Genomic DNA, 22,239 nt, shown 5'->3' on the forward strand with positions numbered 1-22,239 from the left:
TGAAAGGAATCAGAGCAATTTGCTTTTCCATCCACCTTTCCTATTGTGTCTGGCACAGCCTTCAGGACTGTGGCATAATTAAAACCCAGTAAAGATTATGAGGCCGTAAAAAGGAAATTGTGAAACCTTCATGAACGTTTACGGCCCCCATGGAAACATTTCGGGTTTGTGGTCTGGAGAAGTATTTCCTTGTCTCTTTAAGCACCAGGGGAGCACTTCCCTGGAATGGTCCCTGGCAGAGCTGCCAGCATTTCATGGGGCTCTACAAAACAGAATCTCCAGGCTTTGTCTGTGAACTGCTGTGTCCTGCAGGGTCACGTCAGGACAGCAGAATGATTTGTGGGGAAGGACTGGAGCAAGGGAACAGAATCACTGAATGGTTTGGGTGGGAAGGGACCTTACAGCCCACCCAGTGCCACCCCATCCATGGCAGGGACACCTCCCACTATCCCAGGCTGCTCCAGCCCCAGTGTCCAGCCTGGCCTTGGGCATTGCAAGGATGCAGGGGCAGCCCCAGCTGCTCTGGCAATTCCAGCCCAGCCAGGAATTCCTCATTGCCAAGATCCCATCCCTGGCTGCCCTCTGGCACTGGGAGCCATTCCCTGGGTGCTGTCCCTGCAGGCCTTGGCCCCAGTCCCTCTGCAGCTCTCCTGGAGCCCCTTCAGGCCTGCAATGTGCTGGAAGCTCTCCCTGGAGCCTTCTCCCCTCCAGGCGAGGCACCGCCAGCTCTCCCTTTCAATAATAATTATTATTTTGAACAGCGAAGGAATTCTTTGGCACAGCATCCTTAGGAACTGCCTCTAACTGGCGTTTTGGGGTCACTAAATAACCCCAAAAAGTCAACTACGGGCTGCTCCCCGCCACAATCAGCGCCGCAGCCGCGCCTCCTCCTGACGCCACCTCAGCGCCGCCATTACACCCTTCAGACCAGAACTACAACTCCCGTCGTGCCCCGCGGCGGGGCGCCCGCCGGGAGCCGCGCTGAGGCGGCGCGGAGCCTGCCGGGAGTTGTAGTCCCCGAGGCGGCAGGCGGGGAGCGAACTACCGGCGGCCGGAGGAAGCGGGGGCGGCGGGGCCGGGGCGAGCGGGGCAGAGTCCCGGGATCGGGATGCGGCCGCGGCCCGGGACGCCGCCTCGTTGCCCGGAGCGACACCATGCACCCGGCCGTGGCGGTGGGGCTGGTGTTCGGCGGCTGCTGCAGCAACGTGGTGTTCCTGGAGCTGCTGGCCAGGTGCGGGGCCGCGGGGAGGATTTGGGGGGGATAAAGGCTCAGGGGAGCCCATTGCTGTGGGATTCCTGGAGTGAGGCCTCAGAGTGTGTGAAGGTACGGAGCAGTGTCAGGGTAGGTTTGGGAGACTGGGGGGATTTGGGGTGTGGGGGTACTGAGGGGGTTTCACCCCTCAGGCCTTGGTGCCCCTCATGAAGGAGCCCAGAGCTGGATCATCGCCTCCTGTCCCTGCTTGATGGGGTTTGGGGCGTTTTGGGGGTGTTTTGGGGTTGTTCCCTGGCTGTGGGCCGTGTCGGTGACCTGTCCGGGCACCGGGATGTCCCCTCTCCACTGTCCCCATCCCGGGCAGCGCTGAAATCCCCGGGACAAGGCAGGAGCTGGCCCCGGGGACAGCAGGGAATGTTGTACACCTGGGAGTGCGAGCTTGGAATGTTTTCCACCTGGGATCGTCACTCGATTTTCCACCTGCAAAGTCACTGAGTCCCCTTGAATTCTCAGGTTGGAGGCTGATGATTTTGGGGATCTCACTTTCCTCACCGTGATGAATTTGGGGATCTCACCTTCCTCACTCACCCTGGTGTTTTTGGGGATCTCATATTCCTCATCCTGGTGTTTTTTGGGATCTCATCTTCCTCCCCTGATGTTTTTGGCGATCTCACCTTCCTCACTCACCCTGATGATTTTGAGGATCTCACCTTCCTTCCCTGATGATTTTGGGGATCTCACCTTCCTCATCCTGGTGTTTTTGGGGATCTCACCTTCCTCACCCCAATGTTTTTGGGATCTCACCTTCCTCACCCCAATGTTTTTGAGGATCTCACCTTCTTGACCCTGATGATTTTGGGATCTCACCTTCCTCATTCATCCTGGCGTTTTTGGGGATCTCACCTTCCTCACTCACCCTGATGATTTTGGGGCTCTCACCTTCCTCCCCTGATGATTTTGGGATCTCACCTTCCTCCCCCTGGTGTTTTTGGGGATCTCACTTTCCTCATCCTGGTGTTTTTGGGGATCTCACCTTCCTCACTCACCCTGGTGTTTTTGGGGATCTCACCTTCCTCACTCAGATGATTTTGGGGATCACACCTTCCTCATCCTGGTGTTTTTGGGATCTCACCTTCCTCCCCTGATGATTTTGGGATCTCACCTTCCTGACCCTGGTGTTTTTGGGGATCTCACCTTCCTCACTCAGATGATTTTGGGGATCACACCTTCCTCATCCTGATGTTTTTGGGATCTCACCTTCCTCCCCTGATGATTTTGGGATCTCACCTTCCTCACTCACCCTGGTGTTTTTGGGGATCTCACCTTCCTCACTCACCCTGGTGTTTTCTGGGATCTCACCTTCCTCCCCTGATGATTTTGGGGATCTCACCTTTCTCACCCCAATGTTTTTGGGCATCTCACCTTCCTCATCCTGGTGTTTTTGGGATCTCACCTTCCTCACCCCAATGTTTTTGGGCATCTCACCTTCTTCATCCTGATGTTTTTGAGGATCTCACCTTCCTCCCCCTGGTGTGTTTGTGGCTCTCCCCTTCCTCGCCGTGCTGGAGGAAGGCTGGCAGGGTGTGCAGGGGGCTGCTCAGAAGGCTGGGAAAGCCTGACTGGGAACAGAGCGACGCCTGAGCTGGTTTGGAGTGTGCAATCCCAGTGAGTCAGCGTGGGGCTGCACCCCCGAGCCCTCAGTGCACTCCAGCTTCCAAAAGCAGCCCTTCATCCCTCCCAGCCCATCAGAATCCCAGGGTATAAAGAAAAAGGGGACTGCAAAACCCAGCAGTTGGGATATTTGCTCCAAACTGGGATCCAGGTGCACAATCCCTGGGTAAATCCAGCAGCAGTTCCTGGAAGAAGAGACCTTGTGGGAGGAGTTGTTTTTCCCTCCAGGGATTGCTCCAATCTCTGCCTTTCCTGCCTGAATGACAGAGGAGAAATGAACCCTTTGGAAGCAAAAAAACCCTTTGGATTTAGCTTTTTTTTGCCACTCATTTCTCCTCCAAGCAAACCTTAAACCAAAACTTAAACCCTGTTCGAAGACTGAGCTATTCAAAGGTGACTGAAGGCCAGAGGAGCAAATCCCAGAAGTCCCAATTGCAGGCATCAAGGAAAAGCTGCTTTTCACACAAAACCTTCTTTCAAGCAGCACCTCTCATCCACTTTTAAAATTCCTCCACTCCTAACATCTCAATTCCTGTGCCTTTTACTTGCCCTGCTCACCTTTAGTCCCAAAATTGGGATAACACCAATTATTTCATTGGGTTTTGGAAGGAAAAGTTTCCCCTGCAGATGAGTATTGATATTCCCAATATCCCAACTCTGATATTCCCATAACAAGCAAAATCCTGGAGCAGGATGCCAGGAAAAGGCTGGTGAGGAGTAGCAAAGGCGATTGGGAAGAAATTTGCTCAGGATTTATAAGGAAAGCAAAGAAATGAGAATTGTTTAGTCTGGAAATGCCTGAGGGCACACAAAAGGCTTTAAATGTGTGGAGAGTGGCTGCAGGGGAGAGGAGAGAAAGATTTCTGCTGGGCTGTGGAGGCAGAACAAGAAACTTCCAATTTCTTCATTTGAGGGGCTCAAATTGCTGTGCAAGGGACATAATCAGGCCCAAAAAATCAGATTTTCTCCCTTTCCATGTGGTGAGGTAGGAGAGAGAGAGAGCAGGGAAATTTTCTTGCTGGGAGGATTCTTTCCAGTTGCCTACAGCTGAAGCAGATACTGAGAGTTGGCAGATCAGGATTTATCTCATTTTAGGTGCATCTGAGTGAGGATTATAAGCCAGAAAAGGAGCCCAGAATTCTTATCTGTGTCTTATCAGCCAGCACAAAACCCTGAGTGCCAACAGTGCTGATAAAATGGGGTCATGTCCAGGGCTCTGGGAGCTGGCAAAGCCCAGCCTGGGGTTATCCCAGGTTTCCAGCTCCTTGTGATCCTCTCTGGAGCTGAAAGGCTGCAGATAAGGCTGGAGATAAGATTGGCAATCCTGCAGCTCCCAGCTCTGCTTCAAGGTCTCTTCTCTTTCTCCCAGGAGCTTTTGGACCTTCCAGCTTCAGGGCTGAAGTTTTGTGGATAATGAAGTTTTGTGGATAATGAAGTTTTATGGATAATGAAGTTTTCTGGATAATTCTTCCCCTGGGAAGAATATGGGGACTGGCAGGTGGGCAGAGGGAAGTGGCTCAGGGTGGTGCCCATCCCTGGAAAAAGCAGGGAAAAGGGGATTTTTCCAGTTCAAAAAAATTCCCCTTTTGCTTTCTCAGCCCAGCATTCCCCAGGTGTTGCTGCTGCTGAGAGCTCTGTGGGGCTGACAGAGGAGGATTTGGAGGAGACAGCTTGGAAATTCCCGTTTTCCAGAGCATTTCCCAGCTTGAATCCTGCAAAGCTGCATCCAGGGACAGCGTATTCCATGAGGAGCAGGACTCTCCCAGGAATGCTTGGCCTCAGTTTCTGTCTTGCAGCAGAAAAGGGAAAAGATTCCCTAAAATCCCTGCATCTCCCACTTCTCATTATCTGCCCTGTCACGGCCTCCTCTGAGCTTCTGCTTCCCAGGAAATCCTTCCCTGCTCCCTGGAGCTGCTCAGGGAGGCTTTGGTTGAATTCCCTGGTGTGGAATTCCTGTTCCCACAGGATAAACCCTTGGTTTGCTCAGAGGTGGATGAGCAACCATGGATGTCACGTGGGATTTCTGCCTCCAGGGCTTTTCTGGGCTCCTGCGAGGAGTTTTGGTCCGTTCTAGAATTCACAACCAAAAGGGTTTTTTTGCATCCTGGAGTTTTGGTCCATTCTGGAATTCACAACCAAAAGGGTTTTTTTGCATCCTGGACTTTTGGTCCATTCTGGAATTCACAACCAAAAGGGATTTTTTGCATCCTGGAGTTTTGGTCCATTCTGGAATTCACAACCAAAAGGGTTTTTTGCATCCTGGAGTTTTGGTCCATTCTAGAATTCACAACCAAAAGGGATTTTTTGCATCCTGGACTTTTGGTCCGTTCTAGAATTCACAACCAAAAGGGTTTTTTGCATCCTGAATTCCCAATCCCAGGGGAGCTGCTTAGGGAGGCTTTGTTTGAATTCCCTGGTGTGGAATTCCTGTTCCCACAGGATAAACCCTTGGTTTGCTCAGAGGTGGTGGTGGTGGCGTTCCTGCACTCCTGGGTCCCTCTAGGGGGGACTGAGAGGGTCCCTGTTGAGCTCTGACAGAATGTGGTGCATTTTGAAGCCTGCTGGAGTTGGTGTCACGTGGAAAAGATCCGTGGATATCACGTGGGATTTCTGCCTCCAGGGCTTTTTTGGGCTCCTGTGAAGAGTTTTGGTCCGTTCTAGAATTCACAACCAAAGGGTTTTTTGCATCCTGGAGTTTTGGTCCGTTCTAGAATTCACAACCAAAGGGTTTTTTGCATCCTGGAGTTTTGGTCCGTTCTAGAATTCACAACCAAAAGGGATTTTTTGCATCCAGAATTCCCAATCCCAGGGGAGCTGCTCAGGGAGGCTTTGTTTGAATTCCCTGGTGTGGAATTCCTGTTCCCACAGGATAAACCCTTGGTTTGCTCAGAGGTGGATGAGCAACCATGGATGTCACGTGGAATTTCTGCCTCCAGGGCTTTTTTGGGCTCCTGCGAGGAGTTTTGGTCCGTTCTAGAATTCACAACCAAAAGGGGTTTTTTGCATCCTGGAGTTTTGGTCCGTTCTAGAATTCACAACCAAAAAGGTTTTTTGCATCCTGGAGTTTTGGTCCATTCTGGAATTCACAACCAAAAGGGATTTTTTGCATCCTGGAGTTTTGGTCCATTCTGGAATTCACAACCAAAAGGGTTTTTTGCATCCTGGACTTTTGGTCCGTTCTAGAATTCACAACCAAAAGGGTTTTTTGCATCCTGAAATCCCAGGGGAGCTGCTTAGGGAGGCTTTGTTTGAATTCCCTGGTGTGGAATTCCTGTCCCCACAGGATAAACCCTTGGTTTGCTCAGAGGTGGTGGTGGTGGCGTTCCTGCACTCCTGGGTCCCTCTAGGGGGGACTGAGAGGGTCCCTGTTGAGCTCTGACAGAATGTTGTGCATTTTGAAGCCTGCTGGAGTTGGTGTCACATTAAAAGGATCCGTGGATGTCACGTGGGATTTCTGCCAGGGCTTTTTTGGGCTCCTGTGAGGAGTTTTGGTCCATTCTAGAATTCACAACCAAAAGGGGTTTTTTTGCATCCTGGAGTTTTGGTCCGTTCTAGAATTCACAACCAAAAGGGTTTTTTGCATCCTGGAGTTTTGGTCCATTCTGGAATTCACAACCAAAAGGGGTTTTTGCATCCTGGAGTTTTGGTCCATTCTAGAATTCACAACCAAAAGGGTTTTTTGCATCCTGAAATCCCAGGGGAGCTGAAGCTTTTTCAGAGGGAACTGAGCAAACCTAAACCAGGGACCCTCTGCCAGCACAGAGCTGACCTTGGCACTTCTCTCCTGCAGCAGGAATGAGGAATATTGAATTTCCAGCTGCCTTTTCCCCCTGGAAAAGCAGATTACCTCAGATTACCCGACCTCTGACAAACTCAGCAGCTTTTAGGAAGGGACAGAGCCCTCCTAAAGGCACTTCCCATGGGAAAGAGGGAGATCCAGCAGGTTTTGCTTTCCCTTCCTGACCTGACTGACCTGTTCCTCTTGGGAAATGTTGGAGGGAACACCCTGCAGGAGTTTGCACAAGCTCAGGTGAATAAACCCTGAGTAAAGCTCCTCCAGGGTAGGTGTCCTTCTGGGAAAAGGGGTTCTGGGTTCTGGGAAAAGGGACAGGATTGTGGGAAAAGGGTCAGGATTCTGGGAAAAGGGACAGGATTCTAGGAAAAGGGTCGGGATTCTGGGAAAAGGGCTAGGAGTTTGGAAAAAAGGTTGGGATTTTGGAAAAAGGGACAGGATTCTGGGCACAGGGACAGGATTCTGGGAATAGGGACAGGATTCTGGGAATAGGGACAGGATTCTGGGAAAAGGGATAAGAGTTTGGAAAAAGGGACAGGATTCTGGGTGTAGGGACAGGATTCTGGAGAAAGGAACAGGATTCTGGGAAAAGGAATAGGATTATGGGAAAAGGGACAGGATTTTTGGAAAAGGGATACAATTCTGGGAAAAGGGATTGAATTTTGGAAAAAGGGTCAGGATTCTGGGAAAAGGGACAGGATTCTGGGAAAAGGGACAGGATTCTGGAAAAGGGACAGGAGTTTGGAAAAGGGACAGGAGTTTGGAAAAAGGGTTGGGATTCTGGGGAAAGGGACAGGATTCTGGGAAAAGGGACAGGATTCTGGGAAAAGGGATTGAATTTTGGAAAAAGGGACAGGATTCTGGGAATAGGGACAGGATTCTGGAAAAAGGGATAGGAGTTTGGAAAAAGGGTTGGGATTCTGGGGAAAGGCACAGGATTATGGGGAAAGGAACAGGATTCTGGGAATAGGGATAGGATTCTGGAAAAAGGGACAGGAGTTTGGAAAAAGGGACAGGAGTTTGGGAAAAGGGATAGGATTCTGGGAAAAGGGATAGGATTCTGGAAAAAGGGACAGGATTCTGGAAAAAGGGTTGGGATTTTGGAAAAAGGGACAGGATTCTGGGTATAGGGACAGGATTCTGGGCACAGGGACAGGAGTTTGGAAAAAGGGACAGGATTCTGGGAAAAGGGTTGGGATTTTGGAAAAAGGGACAGGATTCTGGGTATAGGGACAGGAGTTTGGAAAAAGGGACAGGATTCTGGGAAAAGGGACAGGATTCTGGGAATAGGGACAGGACTCTGGGCACAGGGACAGGACTCTGGGAATAGGGACAGGACTCTGGGCACAGGGACAGGATTCCCAGTCTTTGCTGGTGCCAGTGTTAGTTGCCCATGGGTGGCTCTGACGCCTGTCTCTCCTGGCTGCAGGCGGTTCCCAGGCTGTGGGAACATCGTCACCTTCTCCCAGTTCCTGTTCATCGCTGTGGAAGGTTTCATCTTCGAGGCCAACTTGGGCAGGAAGCGCCCGGCCATCCCCATCAGGTACAGTCCCAGGGTTTGCCCGAGCAGGGGTTGCCTGGATCTTTCTCCTATCTCCAAAAAGCTTTTCATGAAATGGATTTTCCTCTTGTCCTCTGGAAATGGCGTCCATCCTCTGCAGAGCCGCCTTGGGAAGCTGTCAGGCCGGGTAAAATCCACACTCTTTTATCAGGAATTTTCAATGGGAAGTGGCCATTCCCTGTCACAGGCACGGGGCAGAGTTTTGCACAGAGTTTGTTGTGCTTCAAGAGCTTTTCAGCTCTGGGATTTGGTGTGGTGGGAGTGGGAAGGGAAAGTTTTCCTCAAAAATCACCCAAATTCACTTCACATTTTTCCGCTGGGGACAGGCTCGGTGACAGAGCCAAGAGCTCTGCCCTGCTCCACACCTCTCTGTGCATTCCTGAGGGGTCTCTCAGCATCTCAGGGAGGTTCCTGCACATCTCCCAGGTATTTTTCCCCGTTTCAGGAACTATTTCATCATGGTGGCCATGTTCTTCACCGTCAGCGTGGTCAATAACTACGCCCTGAACCTGAACATCGCCATGCCGCTGCACATGATCTTCCGCTCGGTGAGCCCCCTCCTCATCCTCCTCATCCTCATCCTCCTCATCCTCCTGGGGCCCCCATTCCATCCTTTCTGCTGGAACTGTCCCTGCTCCACGTGTCCTGAGAGAGCACCAAGCCCCCGTGGAGATCCTGAATTGCAGCTGCTGGGAAGAGCAGCCTCGCTCCAAAGCTCAGCTCCAAAGGTTTCACCTCATGGTGTTGATCATTAAACTCCAGCTTAATGGACAGGCAGGGAAACAGGCTCGGACAGGCTTTGGAATTCCAGAGCTGAGAGAGAAGTGGCAGCTCCTGGCAGATTCTGACAAAACCAATCCGGAACTCTGGATGGCCAAAGGGATCCAGCTTTCCCTGCCACCGAGTGGTTCATGTTCTGGTCTTGGAACATCATGGTCAGAGAGCATGGATCTGGGATTTGGGATTAATTCCACCTGCACAGGTCTTTGCTTTGAGGAAAAAAAAAACCATTAAACTGCATCTTAACTTAAGTGTGGATGAGTGCCAGGCTAAAAGATCTTTTAAACCCCAAGGAAATGGAGCCCCAGCTGTTGGGAGTAACAAAATCTCCTGGTGGGAGGTGTGACCGTGTGCACAGGGGTCTGGGGATGAGGGAAGAGACGAGGATCTGACTCCAGGTTTCAGAAGGCTGATTTATTATTTTATGGTATATATTATACTAAAACTACACTAAAAGAAGAGAAGAAAGGATTTCATCACAAGGCTGGCTAAGAATAGAACAGGAAAGAGTCAATACAAAAGTTTGGACAGAGAGTCTGAGCCAGCTGGGCTGTGATTGGCCATTAATTAGAAACAACCCCATGAGCCCAATCCCAGATGCACCTGTTGCATTCCACAGCAGCAGATAACCATTGGTTACATTTTGTACCTGAGGCCTCTCAGCTTCTCAGGAGCAAAAATCCTCAGGAAAGGATTTTTCAGAAAATATCATGGCTGCAGGGAGGTCTTTTCCCACAGCACGTCCCAGGGGTGGAATATCTGGGATCAGGAGAGGTTCAAAGGGATAAAACCAGCCCACACTGAAGGAGACCAGTCCCACATGGCCTGTGAGGGGTGGTTGTGCTCCTGCAGTCAATCCCTGGAGCTGGGCTCCTGGTCCCAGTTAAACCAGTGGGATTTGCTGCAGGATGGATGGCATTTCCAGAGGCATTTGGCTTCTGGTCACACACTGAAAAGAAACCAAGAGGAGGTCCCCTGCCAAGGAGATCCAATCCTTGTTCCCAAGGCACCCAGCTCACCTCCTCCTGGGTGAAGGGACTCACAATCATGGACTCATTGAGGCAGGAAAAGAACTTTGAACTCATGGAGTCAACCATTCCCAGCACTGCCAGGCCACCACTGCCCCCTGTCCCCAAGTGCCACATCCACAGGGCTTGCAAATCCCCCCAGGGCTGGAGTTTTCCCAATATCCAAGCTCAAGGAAGCTGTTCCTTTCTCCCTGTCAGTTTTCCTGCTCCAAACCTGGAGTTTCTCTTGGTGTTCTTGCAGTGTCCCTTTGGGATGAGCATCCCAAGCTGGGGCATTCTGGCCTGCTGACCTCCTGTTTTGTTTTCTCTTCTTTTTTATTCTCCCAGGGTTCTCTCATAGCAAGCATGGCTCTAGGGATCATCATCCTGAAGAAAAGGTAAATCCCAAACTTCATCTCTTTACGGAATGCTCCGGATTAAATCCTGCTGGGTGTTTTGTGCCATCACTTTTCCTGTTAAATATTCTGATTTTAATGGTGGGAAACTGGGACAGAGAGCATGGCACAGAGGCTGGAATAGCTCCTTGTGCATTCCCACCTCTCCCTCCTTTCTTGGCTGGAATTTGGGAAGAGATTTTCCACAGCTGTGTTCACTGCTGGCTTTTCTGGATGCTGTGCTTGGGGGGGAGCTCAGTGCCTCCCTTCTGCTGGGGATTGGGCCTCCAGCAGTGCTGATAACATGCTGATAACATGCTGATAACGTGTTGATAACACATTAATAACACACTGATAACATGTTGATAACATGCTGATAACACACTGATAACATGTTGATAACACATTAATAACACACTGATAACATGTTGATAATACATTGATAACATGTTGATAGCACATTAATAACACACTGATAACATGTTGATAACATGCTGATAACACACTGATAACATGTTGATAACACATTGATAACATGCTGATAACATGTTGATAACACATTGATAACACGCTGATAACATGTTGATAACACATTAATAACACGCTGATAACACATTAATAACATGCTGGTAACATGTTGATAACACATTAATAACATGCTGGTAACATGTTGATAACATGTTGATAACACATTAATAACATGCTGATAACACCTTAATAACACGCTGATAACATGTTGATAACACATTAATAACATGCTGATAACACCTTAATAACATGCTGATAACACATTAATAACACGCTGATAACATGTTGATAACACATTAATAACATGCTGATAACATGTTGATAACACATTAATAACACGCTGATAACACGTTGATAACACATTAACAACATGCTGATAACATGTTGATAACACATTAATTACACGCTGATAACATGTTGATAACACATTACCAACATGCTGATAACATGTTGATAACACGTTAATAACACGCTGATAACATGTTGATAACACATTAACAACATGCTGATAACATGTTGATAACACATTAATAACACGCTGATAACACGCTGATAACACATTAATAACATTGATAACTCTGAGCTGTGCCTGCACAGAGCCAAGGCTGGAGCTGTGGGATAAACTGGGAGAAGTGTTGGGATAAATGTGGGCAGAAAAGCTTCCTGAGGTGCTGAGCTGGAGTCAGCGGGCCCTGCCAGGGTTAGGAGGTGGGAATGTGGGGAATGGCAATGGTGGAATGGAGGTGGGAATGTGCCCCTCATCCCAGGTTTGGAGCAGGAACCCAGGCAGGCAGGGATGGATGTGAGCCAGGTGGGGCTGGTGACGTGTCCCTTGTCCCCCGTGCAGGTACAGCGTGTCCAAGTACAGCTCCATAGCCCTGGTGTCCCTGGGCATCTTCACCTGCACCTTCATGTCTGCAAAGCAAGTGGTAAGGATGGGAAGGGACAAGGAACCTCAGCAATTCCCTTAGCCTGATTTTTCATGGAGGTGTCTCCTACCTCTGCATCTGCTCCCCAAGAGCTTTTCCTCCTGGTTCTATTTTCCTGTGGGATTTCATTTTATTACAGGTGTAACAAAATGAAATCTTCACCTGCTCACGCTGCTTTTTGGAAATAAATCTTTTTTTTTTTTTTGGCCTCAGAGGTAACAGAAAGAAGCTGCTTTTCCTTGCCTGGTGTGGCAGGCAGGAGCAGGTGAATCCTAAACAAAAATCCATCAGAAATCTTCCCTCCTTCCATCCCACAAAAGATTGTTGCCTTTCAGGCTGGGTTTTTCCTCTTGTCATCCAGCCTGACCTTTAAATAAAGTGCCCGTGCTTGGAGAGCAGGAGGGAGGGAAGCAAATCCACGTGGAGCACACTCAGAGCTTTCCCTGGGTCAGCACCCACGGCCTGACCCTGTCAGCTGATGACAAAAAAATGGCACAAAGTGAAAATTGGCTGCACTTAATCCAGCTCAGAGAGGCTGGAAACGAAAGGGAGCTGTCAGAGCTCCAAATTCCCCATCATTTCAGAGCTTTTCACCCTCAGGGTGGCTGGGGGAGGGCTGGGCTCTGCAGCCTTGGCTCTGAGTTAATCCACATCAGCTCCCAGCAGGGCTGGAGCCTGGGGCAGAGCTGACACCGGTGGCAAAGGTGAATAAATCTGATTTTCCCTGGAGCACGGGGAGAGAGCTGAGGCAACTCCAGCTGGAGCTGTGCCCTCAGCCTCATCTCCTCAATTGCTTAACCACAAGCCTGGTTTAGGCCTGGTTTTAGGCCTGGTTTTAGGCCTGGTTTTAGCTCCTGATGGGCTTGGCCAGGGCTCTTATTCCTTCCTAGAGAGTCATCTCTGGGAATGGGGACACAGGAACGTGGGAATGGGGACACAGGAATGTGGGAATGGGGACACAGGAACCTGGGAATGGGATGGGGACACGGGAACCTGGGAATGGGAATGGGGACACAGGAACATGGGAATGGGATGGGAGCACAGGAACCTGGGAATGGGATGGAGATACCTCCCCACACAGGGATCTGGGAATGGGCTGGTTTTGAGGGCTTGAAAAGCAACGCTAATTACTTTTGTAATTAAAAAAGTTAAAAAAGTTAAAAGTTAAAGTTAATAGTTAAAGTTAAAAAAGTTCAGTCTCATCAAACCAGGCCGTTCCTTTCAGGCAAAATCCTGATTTGATCAGACTCTGCCACTTTTTTTTTGCTGGAATCTGCATTCCCTGGGGCTGCTGCAGGGACCTGGTGGCTCTTGGTGACTCTTGTGTCTCCCTTCAGGCATCTGACTCCAGCTCAAGTCAAGAGGATGGACCCCAGGCTTTCCTCTGGTGGTTGCTGGGTACGTGAGGGCCACATTTCTGGGATACTGCCAGGATTCTTGGAATTCTCTTGGCAAAGGCCGCCCTGCCTGGAGCAGAGAGGGAGAGGGGCTGGGGCTGCTCCAGGTGTTCCTCTGCACAGGATTTCACAGATGAGGCTTTATCTGTGGTTCCCTACCTCCACCCTGGGTCTGTTGGTGGCTCTTTGGGAAATCTGGCATTGATTGTTATCAGTGGTGGCACAAACTGCATCCCTGGTATTTTTAAGGGATCTCTTGGAGACCTGTAATCAAACCCCAAAACCGTTATCAGTTTTCTTACCAAGCCTGGGCAGTTTGTTTGGGGTTTTTTTCCCCCCTGAAAGCCAAATTTGGTGATTGAAGCTGCAGAGCTGTGCTTCCCTTGCAGGTATTGCTGCCCTCACCTTTGCCCTGCTGATGTCTGCCAGGATGGGCATTTTCCAGGAGACACTGTACAAGAAATTTGGGAAGCACTCCAAGGAAGCCCTGTTCTACAACGTGAGTCCCTGGGGCTCCCCCTGCTCCGAGCTCCCTTCTGTGACCTTGTGCACAGGGGTCTGAGGAGGAGGGAAGAGACGAGGATCTGACTCCATGTTTCAGAAGGCTGAGTTATTATTTTATGATATATATTACATTAAAACCACACTAAAAGAAGAGAAGAAAGGATTTCATCACAAGGCTGGCTAAGAATAGAAAAACAAAGAATGATAACAAAGGCTTGTGGCTCAGACAGAGAGTCCGAGCCAGCTGAGCTGTGATTGGCCATTAATTAGAAACAACCCCATGAGCCCAATCCCAGATGCACCTGTTGCATTCCACAGCAGCAGATAACCATTGGATACATTTTGTTCCTGAGGCCTCTCAGCTTCTCAGGAGCAAAAATCCTCAGGAAAGGATTTTTCAGAAAATATCATGGCTGCAGGGAGGTCTTTTCCCACAGCACGTCCCAGGGGTGGAATATCTGGGATCAGGAGAGGTTCAAAGGGATAAAACCAGCCCACACTGAAGGAGACCAGTCCCACATGGCCTGTGAGGGGTGGTTGTGCTCCTGCAGTCAAGCCCTGGAGCTGGGCTCCTGGTCCCAGTTAAACCAGTGGGATTTGCTGCAGGATGGATGGCATTTCCAGAGGCATTTGGCTTCTGGTCACACACTGAAAAGAAACCAAGAGGAGGTCCCCTGCCAAGGAGATCCAATCCTTGTTTTTTCATAAAAGATGTCTGTGACACCCTTCCCACTCCTGCACTGGGCACAGAAAGGATCCCACACTGGCAGGAGGGAGCAGTGAGGAGCCTGCTGTGATCCAGCTGCTTTCCAGCAGGGAATTGGGCTGGATTCCCCTCCCCTGATCCCACCCTGGATTTGTTTCTCCCCCCAGCACGCGTTGCCGCTCCCTGGATTCCTGCTCCTGGCTCCCAACATTTACCAGCACGCCGTGCTCTTCAGCCAGTCTGGTGAGTGCTGTGCTCAGGGATCCCTGCTCCTGGGCCTTCCCATCCTCTGGAAGATCCTCTGGGAAGTTCATTCCTGCACTTGTGCATGCTGGCATCTTGGGGTGTTCCAGGCCTTTTGGATTTTGAGGAATTTCAGGAAGGAATTCCTGGCTGGGCTGGAATTGCCAGAGCAGCTGGGGCTGCCCCTGCATCCCTGCAGTGCCCAAGGCCAGGCTGGACACTGGGGCTGGAGCAGCCTGGGACACTGGGAGGTGTCCCTGCCATGGCATGGGTGGAATTTTAACCATTCCATAATTCCAAGTTTCTTACCAATTCCCACACACCAGCCACATCCAAGAGGGATCCCTGGGAAAAAGGAACGTGGGAGCTCAGAAATGGGAGAACCAGGGCCTCATCCTCAATAAGGGATGTAAACAAGGACCTGCTGGGATTTTTTTTTTTTTTTTTTTGCTGGTGCTCCCCAGGATTTGCTGTGGGAACAGAGAGGATTCCTCCAGCACCAGACCAAGACAGAGCTTTCCTCCTAACATTTTTTCTTATTTTCCCTTCTTCCCTCTGGAATTGCAGGCTGTGTAAGGCTGCAGGGAATCCTGGGTCATGCTTAGGCCTGGCAAGGAGAGAGGCTCCTCCAGCAGTGACCTCATCCTATTCTTTTTCCCTTTTTGGTTCCCTTTTTCCCTGCAGAGCTGTTCCAGGTGCCGGTGATCGGCCTGACCCTGCCCATCATGTGGTTCTACCTCCTGATGAACGTCATCACCCAGTATCCTTTATCCTTGATCCCACCTTTTATGGGGCGGCACAGCAGGGCTGGGGCCGCCTTCTCAATCCTTGGAGGCTTCCCTGCCCTCGGGAGCTGCTGGTGCTGGAACTCCAGAAATGCAGGGAAAGGGAGCTTCTGTTTTTTTAGGCTGGACTCAGTGATCTCAAAGGTCTTTTCCAGCCTGGTTTGTTCTGGGATTTTGGGACTTCTGCTCCATGAAAATGGAGGAGTTTGGAGCCTCCCTTGTCCAACTGAGCCCTGGCTGCTCTACTGGGGACATCTGAGATTTGGGGTTTCCCTGAGTTTGATGTGTCCCGTTCCAGCCCAGCTGATCCCAGGAGGGAATTTCCCCCATCCACAGGGGGCTGCCCATTCCCAAAGGGAATCCCAGTTTCCGTGCCTGCCGTCCCTTAGCTCCTGCCCCCAGGTACGTCTGCATCCGCGGCGTTTTCATCCTGACCACGGAGTGCACGTCCCTGACGGTCACGCTGGTGGTGACGCTGCGCAAGTTCGTCAGCCTCATCTTCTCCATCCTGTACTTCCAGAACCCCTTCACGGGCTGGCACTGGCTGGGCACTGCCTTTGTCTTCGTGGGCACCCTGATGTACACGGAGCTGTGGAACAGCCTGGGGCCCCTCCTGGCGCGCTGCCGCAGCCGGGGCAGGCCCAAGGAGCAGTGAATCCAGGGAATTCCCGCAGGGAGCTTTTGGGTGTTTGCCAGAACAGCAGAGCAGCAGGGAGCCCCCCCCAATCCAGGGGGTGTTTTTGTACCAGGGGAGGTGTTGGCTGTGCCAAGCTCCTGGGAGAATGGGGAGCCTCCACTGGGAACTTGGGGAAAGGATCATGGAGAAACAATCTGGGCATTTTTGCGAGTTGGCATTTTTTAGGCAACCCCTTTTGCTTCTTTTTTGTTTTTGTTTTTTTTTTTTCCTTTCCCATTGGAATAACCCTTTTTAAGGAGAAGCTGATCCAGAGCTTTGTTGGGAACCTGGGAGCCCAAATTCCATGGCTGTTGCCTTGGATCAGCTGGACCCTGAGCCAGTTTGGTGCCGTCCTTTAATCGCCCCCGTGTCTGGAGCTGGTGGCTGAGCCCCATTCCAGCGGGAATCCCTGATCCCTGTGCTGGGAGGATGTGGGATACAGCCCCGGCTGGAGCTCCCAGTCTGCCATCCTGGGCTTCCTCTCCCAGTTCTCCTCCCATCCCTTGGGATCAGCTTCCTCGTGGCTTTTGTGCCAGCCTGGCACAGAGGCTCCCTGTCCCTCAGTGCCACCCCTGGCTGCTTTTCCTGGAGCTTCCCTGCAGTTTTCCTGGAGCAGCACCTTGTTCCCGTGGTGATGCTGCTGTCCCTGCTCAGCTGGGACAGTGGAGGGGTGAAGGGGCTTGAACAGCAAAGGAAAAATGATGGGAAAAAAAAATCCCAAAGTGATGGAAAGGCAGCACCTCCCTGCCAGGCATTCCCTGAGCCAAGGCCACCTTTCCAAAACTTCCTCCCTCTATTTTTTAATCAGCTCTCTGGGATAATCCCCTTCCCAGCTTTCCATGGCCTCATCCTTGCTGGGAGCAGAGTGGGAAAAGGGAAAGGCTCCATGCTGTGCTGGGAGCACTGGTTTAGCCCCAGCCCCAAATCCCAGTGTGGGAAAAAGGAATTCCATCCCACCCAGAGCCAGCATGGTGCTGCCAGGACCTGCAGCTCCATCCCAACGTCCTGAAGGATTTTTTTTTTTCCGTTTCCATTTTTCCTGAGCCTGAAAAAGCTGAATTTCAAGTGCCATGGGATTTTTGCAGGGATTTGTGGATGGGGAGGCTGACCTGGAGTAGGACAGGTGTTGTTCCAGCTGTTTGTGGTGGCTCCAGGAGGCACCCAGAGAGAGGCAAAACCTTTATCCCTGATTTTCCTCTTCACACGGAGCTTCAGCTGGGACTGGCGAGGTGGGGAAGCCAACAGAAATTTGGGATGGAGGATTCTGGGAGCAGGGAGTAACTGGTGAGGTTCTTCAGAGATCAAACACGGCGGGGAAACACCGGAGCTGTAACTCCAGGTCCGGGGGTGTTTGATCCAGGGATTGTGGGATCCTGCGGTTGTTTTATCCAGGTATTGTTTTATCCAGAGATTGTAGCATCCAGGGATTGTTTTATCCAGGGGTTGCAGGATCCAGGGATTGCGGGATCCAGGGATTGCGGGATCCAGGGATTGCGGGATCCAGGGATTGCGGGATCCAGGGATTGCGGGATCCAGGGATTGCTTGATACAGGGGTTGTAGCATCCAGGGATTGTTTTATCCAGGGGTTGCGGGATCCAGGGATTGTAGGATCCAGGGATTGTGGGATCCAGTGATTGTTGGATACAGGGATTGTTGGATACAGGGATTGTAGGATCCAGAGATTGCGGGATCCAGGGATTGTTGGATACAGGGATTGTAGGATCCAGAGATTGCAGGATCCAGGGATTGCAGGATCCAGGGATTGTTGGATACAGGGGTTGTGGGATCCAGGGATTGTTTTATCCAGGGATTGCTTTATCCAGGGATTGTTGGATCCAGGGATTGTAGGATCCAGAGATTGCAGGATCCAGGGATTGCAGGATCCAGGGATTGTTGGATACAGGGATTGTGGGATCCAGGGATTGTTTTATCCAGGGATTGCTTTATCCAGGGATTGTAGGATACAGGGATTGCTTTATCCAGGGATTGTGGGATCCAGGGATTGCGGGATCCAGGGATTGCTTTATCCAGGGATTGTGGGATCCAGGGGTTGTTTTATCCAGGGATTGAGGGTCCGGGGGCTGAGCAGAGCTGACATGGAGCTGCTCCCAGGTGTCACATCCTGTGCATCCTCTGGGTCCCTCTGCCTCTCCAGGACCTTGCACGTTGTCCCCCGTTCCCATGAGACACGGGAACATTTGGGGGATTTGGGCACTCCTGTTTTTTGGTTTTTTACCATGTGCTTTTCACTCCCAACACATCAACCTTGGGTTGTTAGTTGCTGTCAGGGGCATTTTTTAACTTCCAGCATGACGAGTGCGTTTGGGGTATTTATGGAGCCACAGGAGTGGCAGCAATTCCCTCCCACTGCAGGACAGAGCAGGAAAGGTCCTGGCAGAGGGGCCTTGGTAGCCAAAATTAATTAACCCAGGCTCCCCCTCCAGGCTGGGGCTGCTGATTAGTGTGGGTTTAATGTTTGTGTAGAGACCAGAGCACCTATTTTTTAGCAGAGGCTGGAGAAGGGAAGGAGCCCAGCCGCTTTTGGGGTGGCTGGTTGGGTTTGGGGTGGGGTTTGAGTTGTTTTTTTTAAAGTGAAATAAATCTGTATCCTCTTCAGCGGCTGCTGGGTGTGTGTCTCATTTCCTGCTTTGCTGGTGGCTGGAAAATCAATGGAACTATGGAATCGTTTGGGTTGGAAAAGCCCTCTAAGATCACCCAGCAGTGCCAGGGCCACCACTGATGAATGTCCCCAAGTGCCACCTCCACCCCCAGGGATGGGGACTCCACTGCCCTGTCCCAACCCTTCCCATGAAGAAATTTTCCATGAATATCCAATCTAAGTAACAACTCACCATTTTTCTCTAATATAAGAGAAAATAGCAAAGACTCAGCCTGGCTGGGTGAAGTTCTGGAGAAGATCCCACCATCAGATCCAAGCTTCCCTAAATTCTGCACCGATGGGAGCCGGGAGCAGCTGGGAAAGGGGAAATTTGGGATTTGAGGTCTCCCAGCAAGACTCAAATCCTCATTAATGTCCAGATTTGGGGTGCCAGGCAAGATTCAAATCTTCATCAGAATCTGAGGTTCTCCAAAAAGACTCAAAATCTCAAACCATGAGGAACTGAGGTTCTCCAAAAAGACTCAAGTCCTTAAACTGTTAAAATTTGAGGTTCTCCAAAAAGGCACAAATCCTCAAAGCATCAGAATTTGAGGTTCTCCCAAAAAACTCAAATCCTGAAATCAGAATTTGAGGTTCTCCAAAAAGACTCAAGTCCTTAAACCATCAAAATCTGAGATTCTCCAAAAAGACTCAAATCCTCAAACATCAGACTGTCAGGTTCTCCCAAAAACTCAAATACTTAAATCAGAATTTCAGGTTCTCCAAAAAGACTCAAATCCTCAAATCGGAATTTCAGGTTCTCCAGAAAACTTTAAATCCTCAAAACATCAGAATCTGAGGTTCTCCCCCCCAAAAAAAATCAAATCCTTAAATCAGAATTTGAGGTTCTCAAAAAAGATTCAAATCCTCAAACCATTAGAATATGAGATTCTCCAAAAAGACTCAAATCCTCAAGACATCATACTGTCAGGTTCTCCCAAAAACTCAAATACTTAAATAAGAATTTGAGGTTATCCAAAAAACTTTAAATGCCCAAACCACCAGAATCTGAGGTTCTCCAAAAAGACTCAAATCTTCAAACCATCAGAATTTGAGGTTTTCTGAAAAGATTCAAATCAGAGACTGAGGTTCTTCACGAAGACTCAAAATCCCAAATCAGAATTTGATGTTCTCCAAAGACTCAAATCCTCAAACCATCGGAATTTGACGTTCCCCAAAAAGACTCAAATCTTCCTCTGAGGTTCTCCAAAAGTATTCAAACCCCCAAAACATCAGAATGTGAGGTTGTTCCAAAAGCTTTAAATCCTCTGTAAAACTCCAGGCTCAGTTTGACCCTGACCAATTTAAGGTTGGACTCTGCTGTAATTCACACACTCTTCCCTGCCAATAAAACCAGAATTCCCTGAAAAAATCTGGGAGGAGGAATGTAAATATTAAAAATATAATCCAGGCAGAATTCTGCCTTCAACCCCAGCCAGATGTTCCACACTTCAGGATGCAGGAAAGGGCAGCACGATCCAGATGTTTTGGGTTAGGAAATTAAATTTTGGGCTAGGAATTTGAATTTCGGGTTAGAAACTTGATCTGTAGCCTGGGAATGGCAGAAAAGCTGAGGGAGAAAAGGCAATAAATCGATAATTTGTTGAGTCTAGGAACTTCAGCTTCTCCCTGGTGCTTTTAAAATCCCTTTTCCTATTTCCATGCAAGGGCTGCATTCCCTGGCCCCAACACGTGGGATCTCACAGGTGGAAGTTTTGGAAGCTCAGGGCTCAAGAATTGATTCAAAAATAGGAGATTATGTTCCAATATCATTCTCTGAAACAAATGCAGGCAAGCCCCTGCTCACGGAAAACAAATAATTCCTTTTTCCAGCTGGGAAATAAGATGAATATTTATCCTCCACCCGTATCCTCAGCCCTGTAGAATCCAAATGTAGGGGGATACAGCATGGGTAAATGGAAGTGGTACAGAATGCAATCTTATCTCCTAAAGAGTTGCAGCTGGACCAATTACTAAAGATCAGGAGCAGGCCTGATGTTAACAGGCCATGCCTGTAGCCAATAAGAACAGTGGTGTAAAAGAGTGGATTGGTGGGATCAGATGGTGACTGCAAGGACCAGGAACAGTCAGTGCTTGAGGAGCTGCCTGCAAGAAACATCGAGGAGGTACAAAACCCTGGGGGTGTGGAATCCTTGCACCATAATGATACGAGAACAAGTGGTGACCCCGATGTGATTCAGTATTAAACTCTATTTGCCCTGTGGATTCGGGGAACCAGGATTTGACCATATAACCCCGTAGATTCAGGGAAGCAGGATTTGAGTACTAAACTACTGGCAAAATATATCAGTTACGGCTCTTGGTGTTTGTTAAATATGAGTGTAAAAGACTTTGAAGATAAGTGCTTTGTAAATTGGGAAAAGCTATAGGACTGAACTAACATTTAGAAATATATATATATCTGTGCTGTAATATGCTGTTTGAACATTTGCATAACTCCCAGTTCTAAATGAAACATATGAATATATCATAATGTTAATTTATTTGAATATGTACACCTGGTAATGCTGTAAGTCTTTAATTAAAAGAAAAAGGGGGAATTGTAGGGGGATACAGCATGGGTAAATGAAGGTGGTATAGAATGTAATCTTATCCCCCAAAGAGTTGCAGCTGGACCAATTACTAAAGATCAGGAGCAGGCCTGATGTTAACAGGCCATGCCTGTAGCCAATAAGAACAGTGGTGTAAAAGAGTGGATTGGTGGGAGCCGGAGTCAGATGGTGACTGCAAGGACCAGGAACAGTCAGTGCTTGAGGAGCTGCCTGCAAGAAACATCGAGGAGGTACAAAACCCTGGCAGTGTGGAATCCTTGCACCATAACAGTAATAGAACTCTTGATATATAAGACAACATCCAAATAAAGATACAATTCCTGCACTGGAAAGTTTAAAGTTTCCTGTAAGTAGGAGAAGAATGAATCGCTGAGGCCACTCAAGAGGCTCAAGGATTTTGCAGGATTCTGTACCCCAGGATGAGGAAATTCTGGGAAAACTTGGCTGGTTTCATGCAGGAGGGAGCAACTCCCAAGAGTGGGGATGAAGGTGGAAGTGGTCTTGTCTGGGAGAGCTGGGCAGGGATGGAAGCAAAAGGAAAAAGAGACTGACATGGCTGGAATTCTGCATCCAGTGCTGGATCCTACAGCAGCAGCACCTGGAGAGAATCCAGAGGAACCCATGGAGCTGCTCCAGGGCTGGAGCCAGCCTGGGAGAGCTGGGGGTGCTCCCCTGGAGAGGAGAAGGATCCAGGGAGAGCTCAGAGCCCCTGACAGGGCCTGCAGGGGCTCCAGGAGAGCTGCAGAGGGACTGGGGCCAAGGCCTGCAGGGACAGCACCCAGGGAATGGCTCCCAGTGCCAGAGGGCAGCCAGGGATG

General features: G+C 49.7%; 1 protein-coding gene across 1 annotated transcript; it reads left to right on the forward strand.

Annotated features, from left to right (window-relative positions):
• Positions 1-1,088: 1,088 nt before the first annotated feature.
• Positions 1,089-18,810, forward strand: SLC35B4 (solute carrier family 35 member B4). The gene is made up of 10 exons (XM_066551064.1): positions 1,089-1,231; positions 8,107-8,220; positions 8,684-8,786; positions 10,374-10,423; positions 11,796-11,877; positions 13,215-13,275; positions 13,664-13,773; positions 14,652-14,727; positions 15,412-15,487; positions 15,915-18,810. The coding sequence occupies exons 1-10, from the start codon at positions 1,155-1,157 to the stop codon at positions 16,165-16,167; spliced, it is 1,002 nt and encodes a 333-aa protein (XP_066407161.1). The 5' UTR covers positions 1,089-1,154; the 3' UTR covers positions 16,168-18,810.
• The last annotated feature ends 3,429 nt before the right edge of the window (positions 18,811-22,239 follow it).

Source organism: Molothrus aeneus, chromosome 5, assembly GCF_037042795.1.
Source record: "Molothrus aeneus isolate 106 chromosome 5, BPBGC_Maene_1.0, whole genome shotgun sequence".
Classification (NCBI taxonomy): domain Eukaryota; kingdom Metazoa; phylum Chordata; class Aves; order Passeriformes; family Icteridae; genus Molothrus; species Molothrus aeneus.

Bases quoted from the DNA above. Each gene is read 5' to 3' on its own strand.
- SLC35B4 (XM_066551064.1), top strand. From the start codon at position 1,155: ATGCACCCGGCCGTGGCGGTGGGGCTGGTGTTCGGCGGCTGCTGCAGC. The intron at 8,787-10,373 runs GTGAGCCCCCTC...TTATTCTCCCAG, and splicing joins TGCACATGATCTTCCGCTCG to GGTTCTCTCATAGCAAGCAT. The intron at 14,728-15,411 runs GTGAGTGCTGTG...TTTTCCCTGCAG, and splicing joins CGTGCTCTTCAGCCAGTCTG to AGCTGTTCCAGGTGCCGGTG.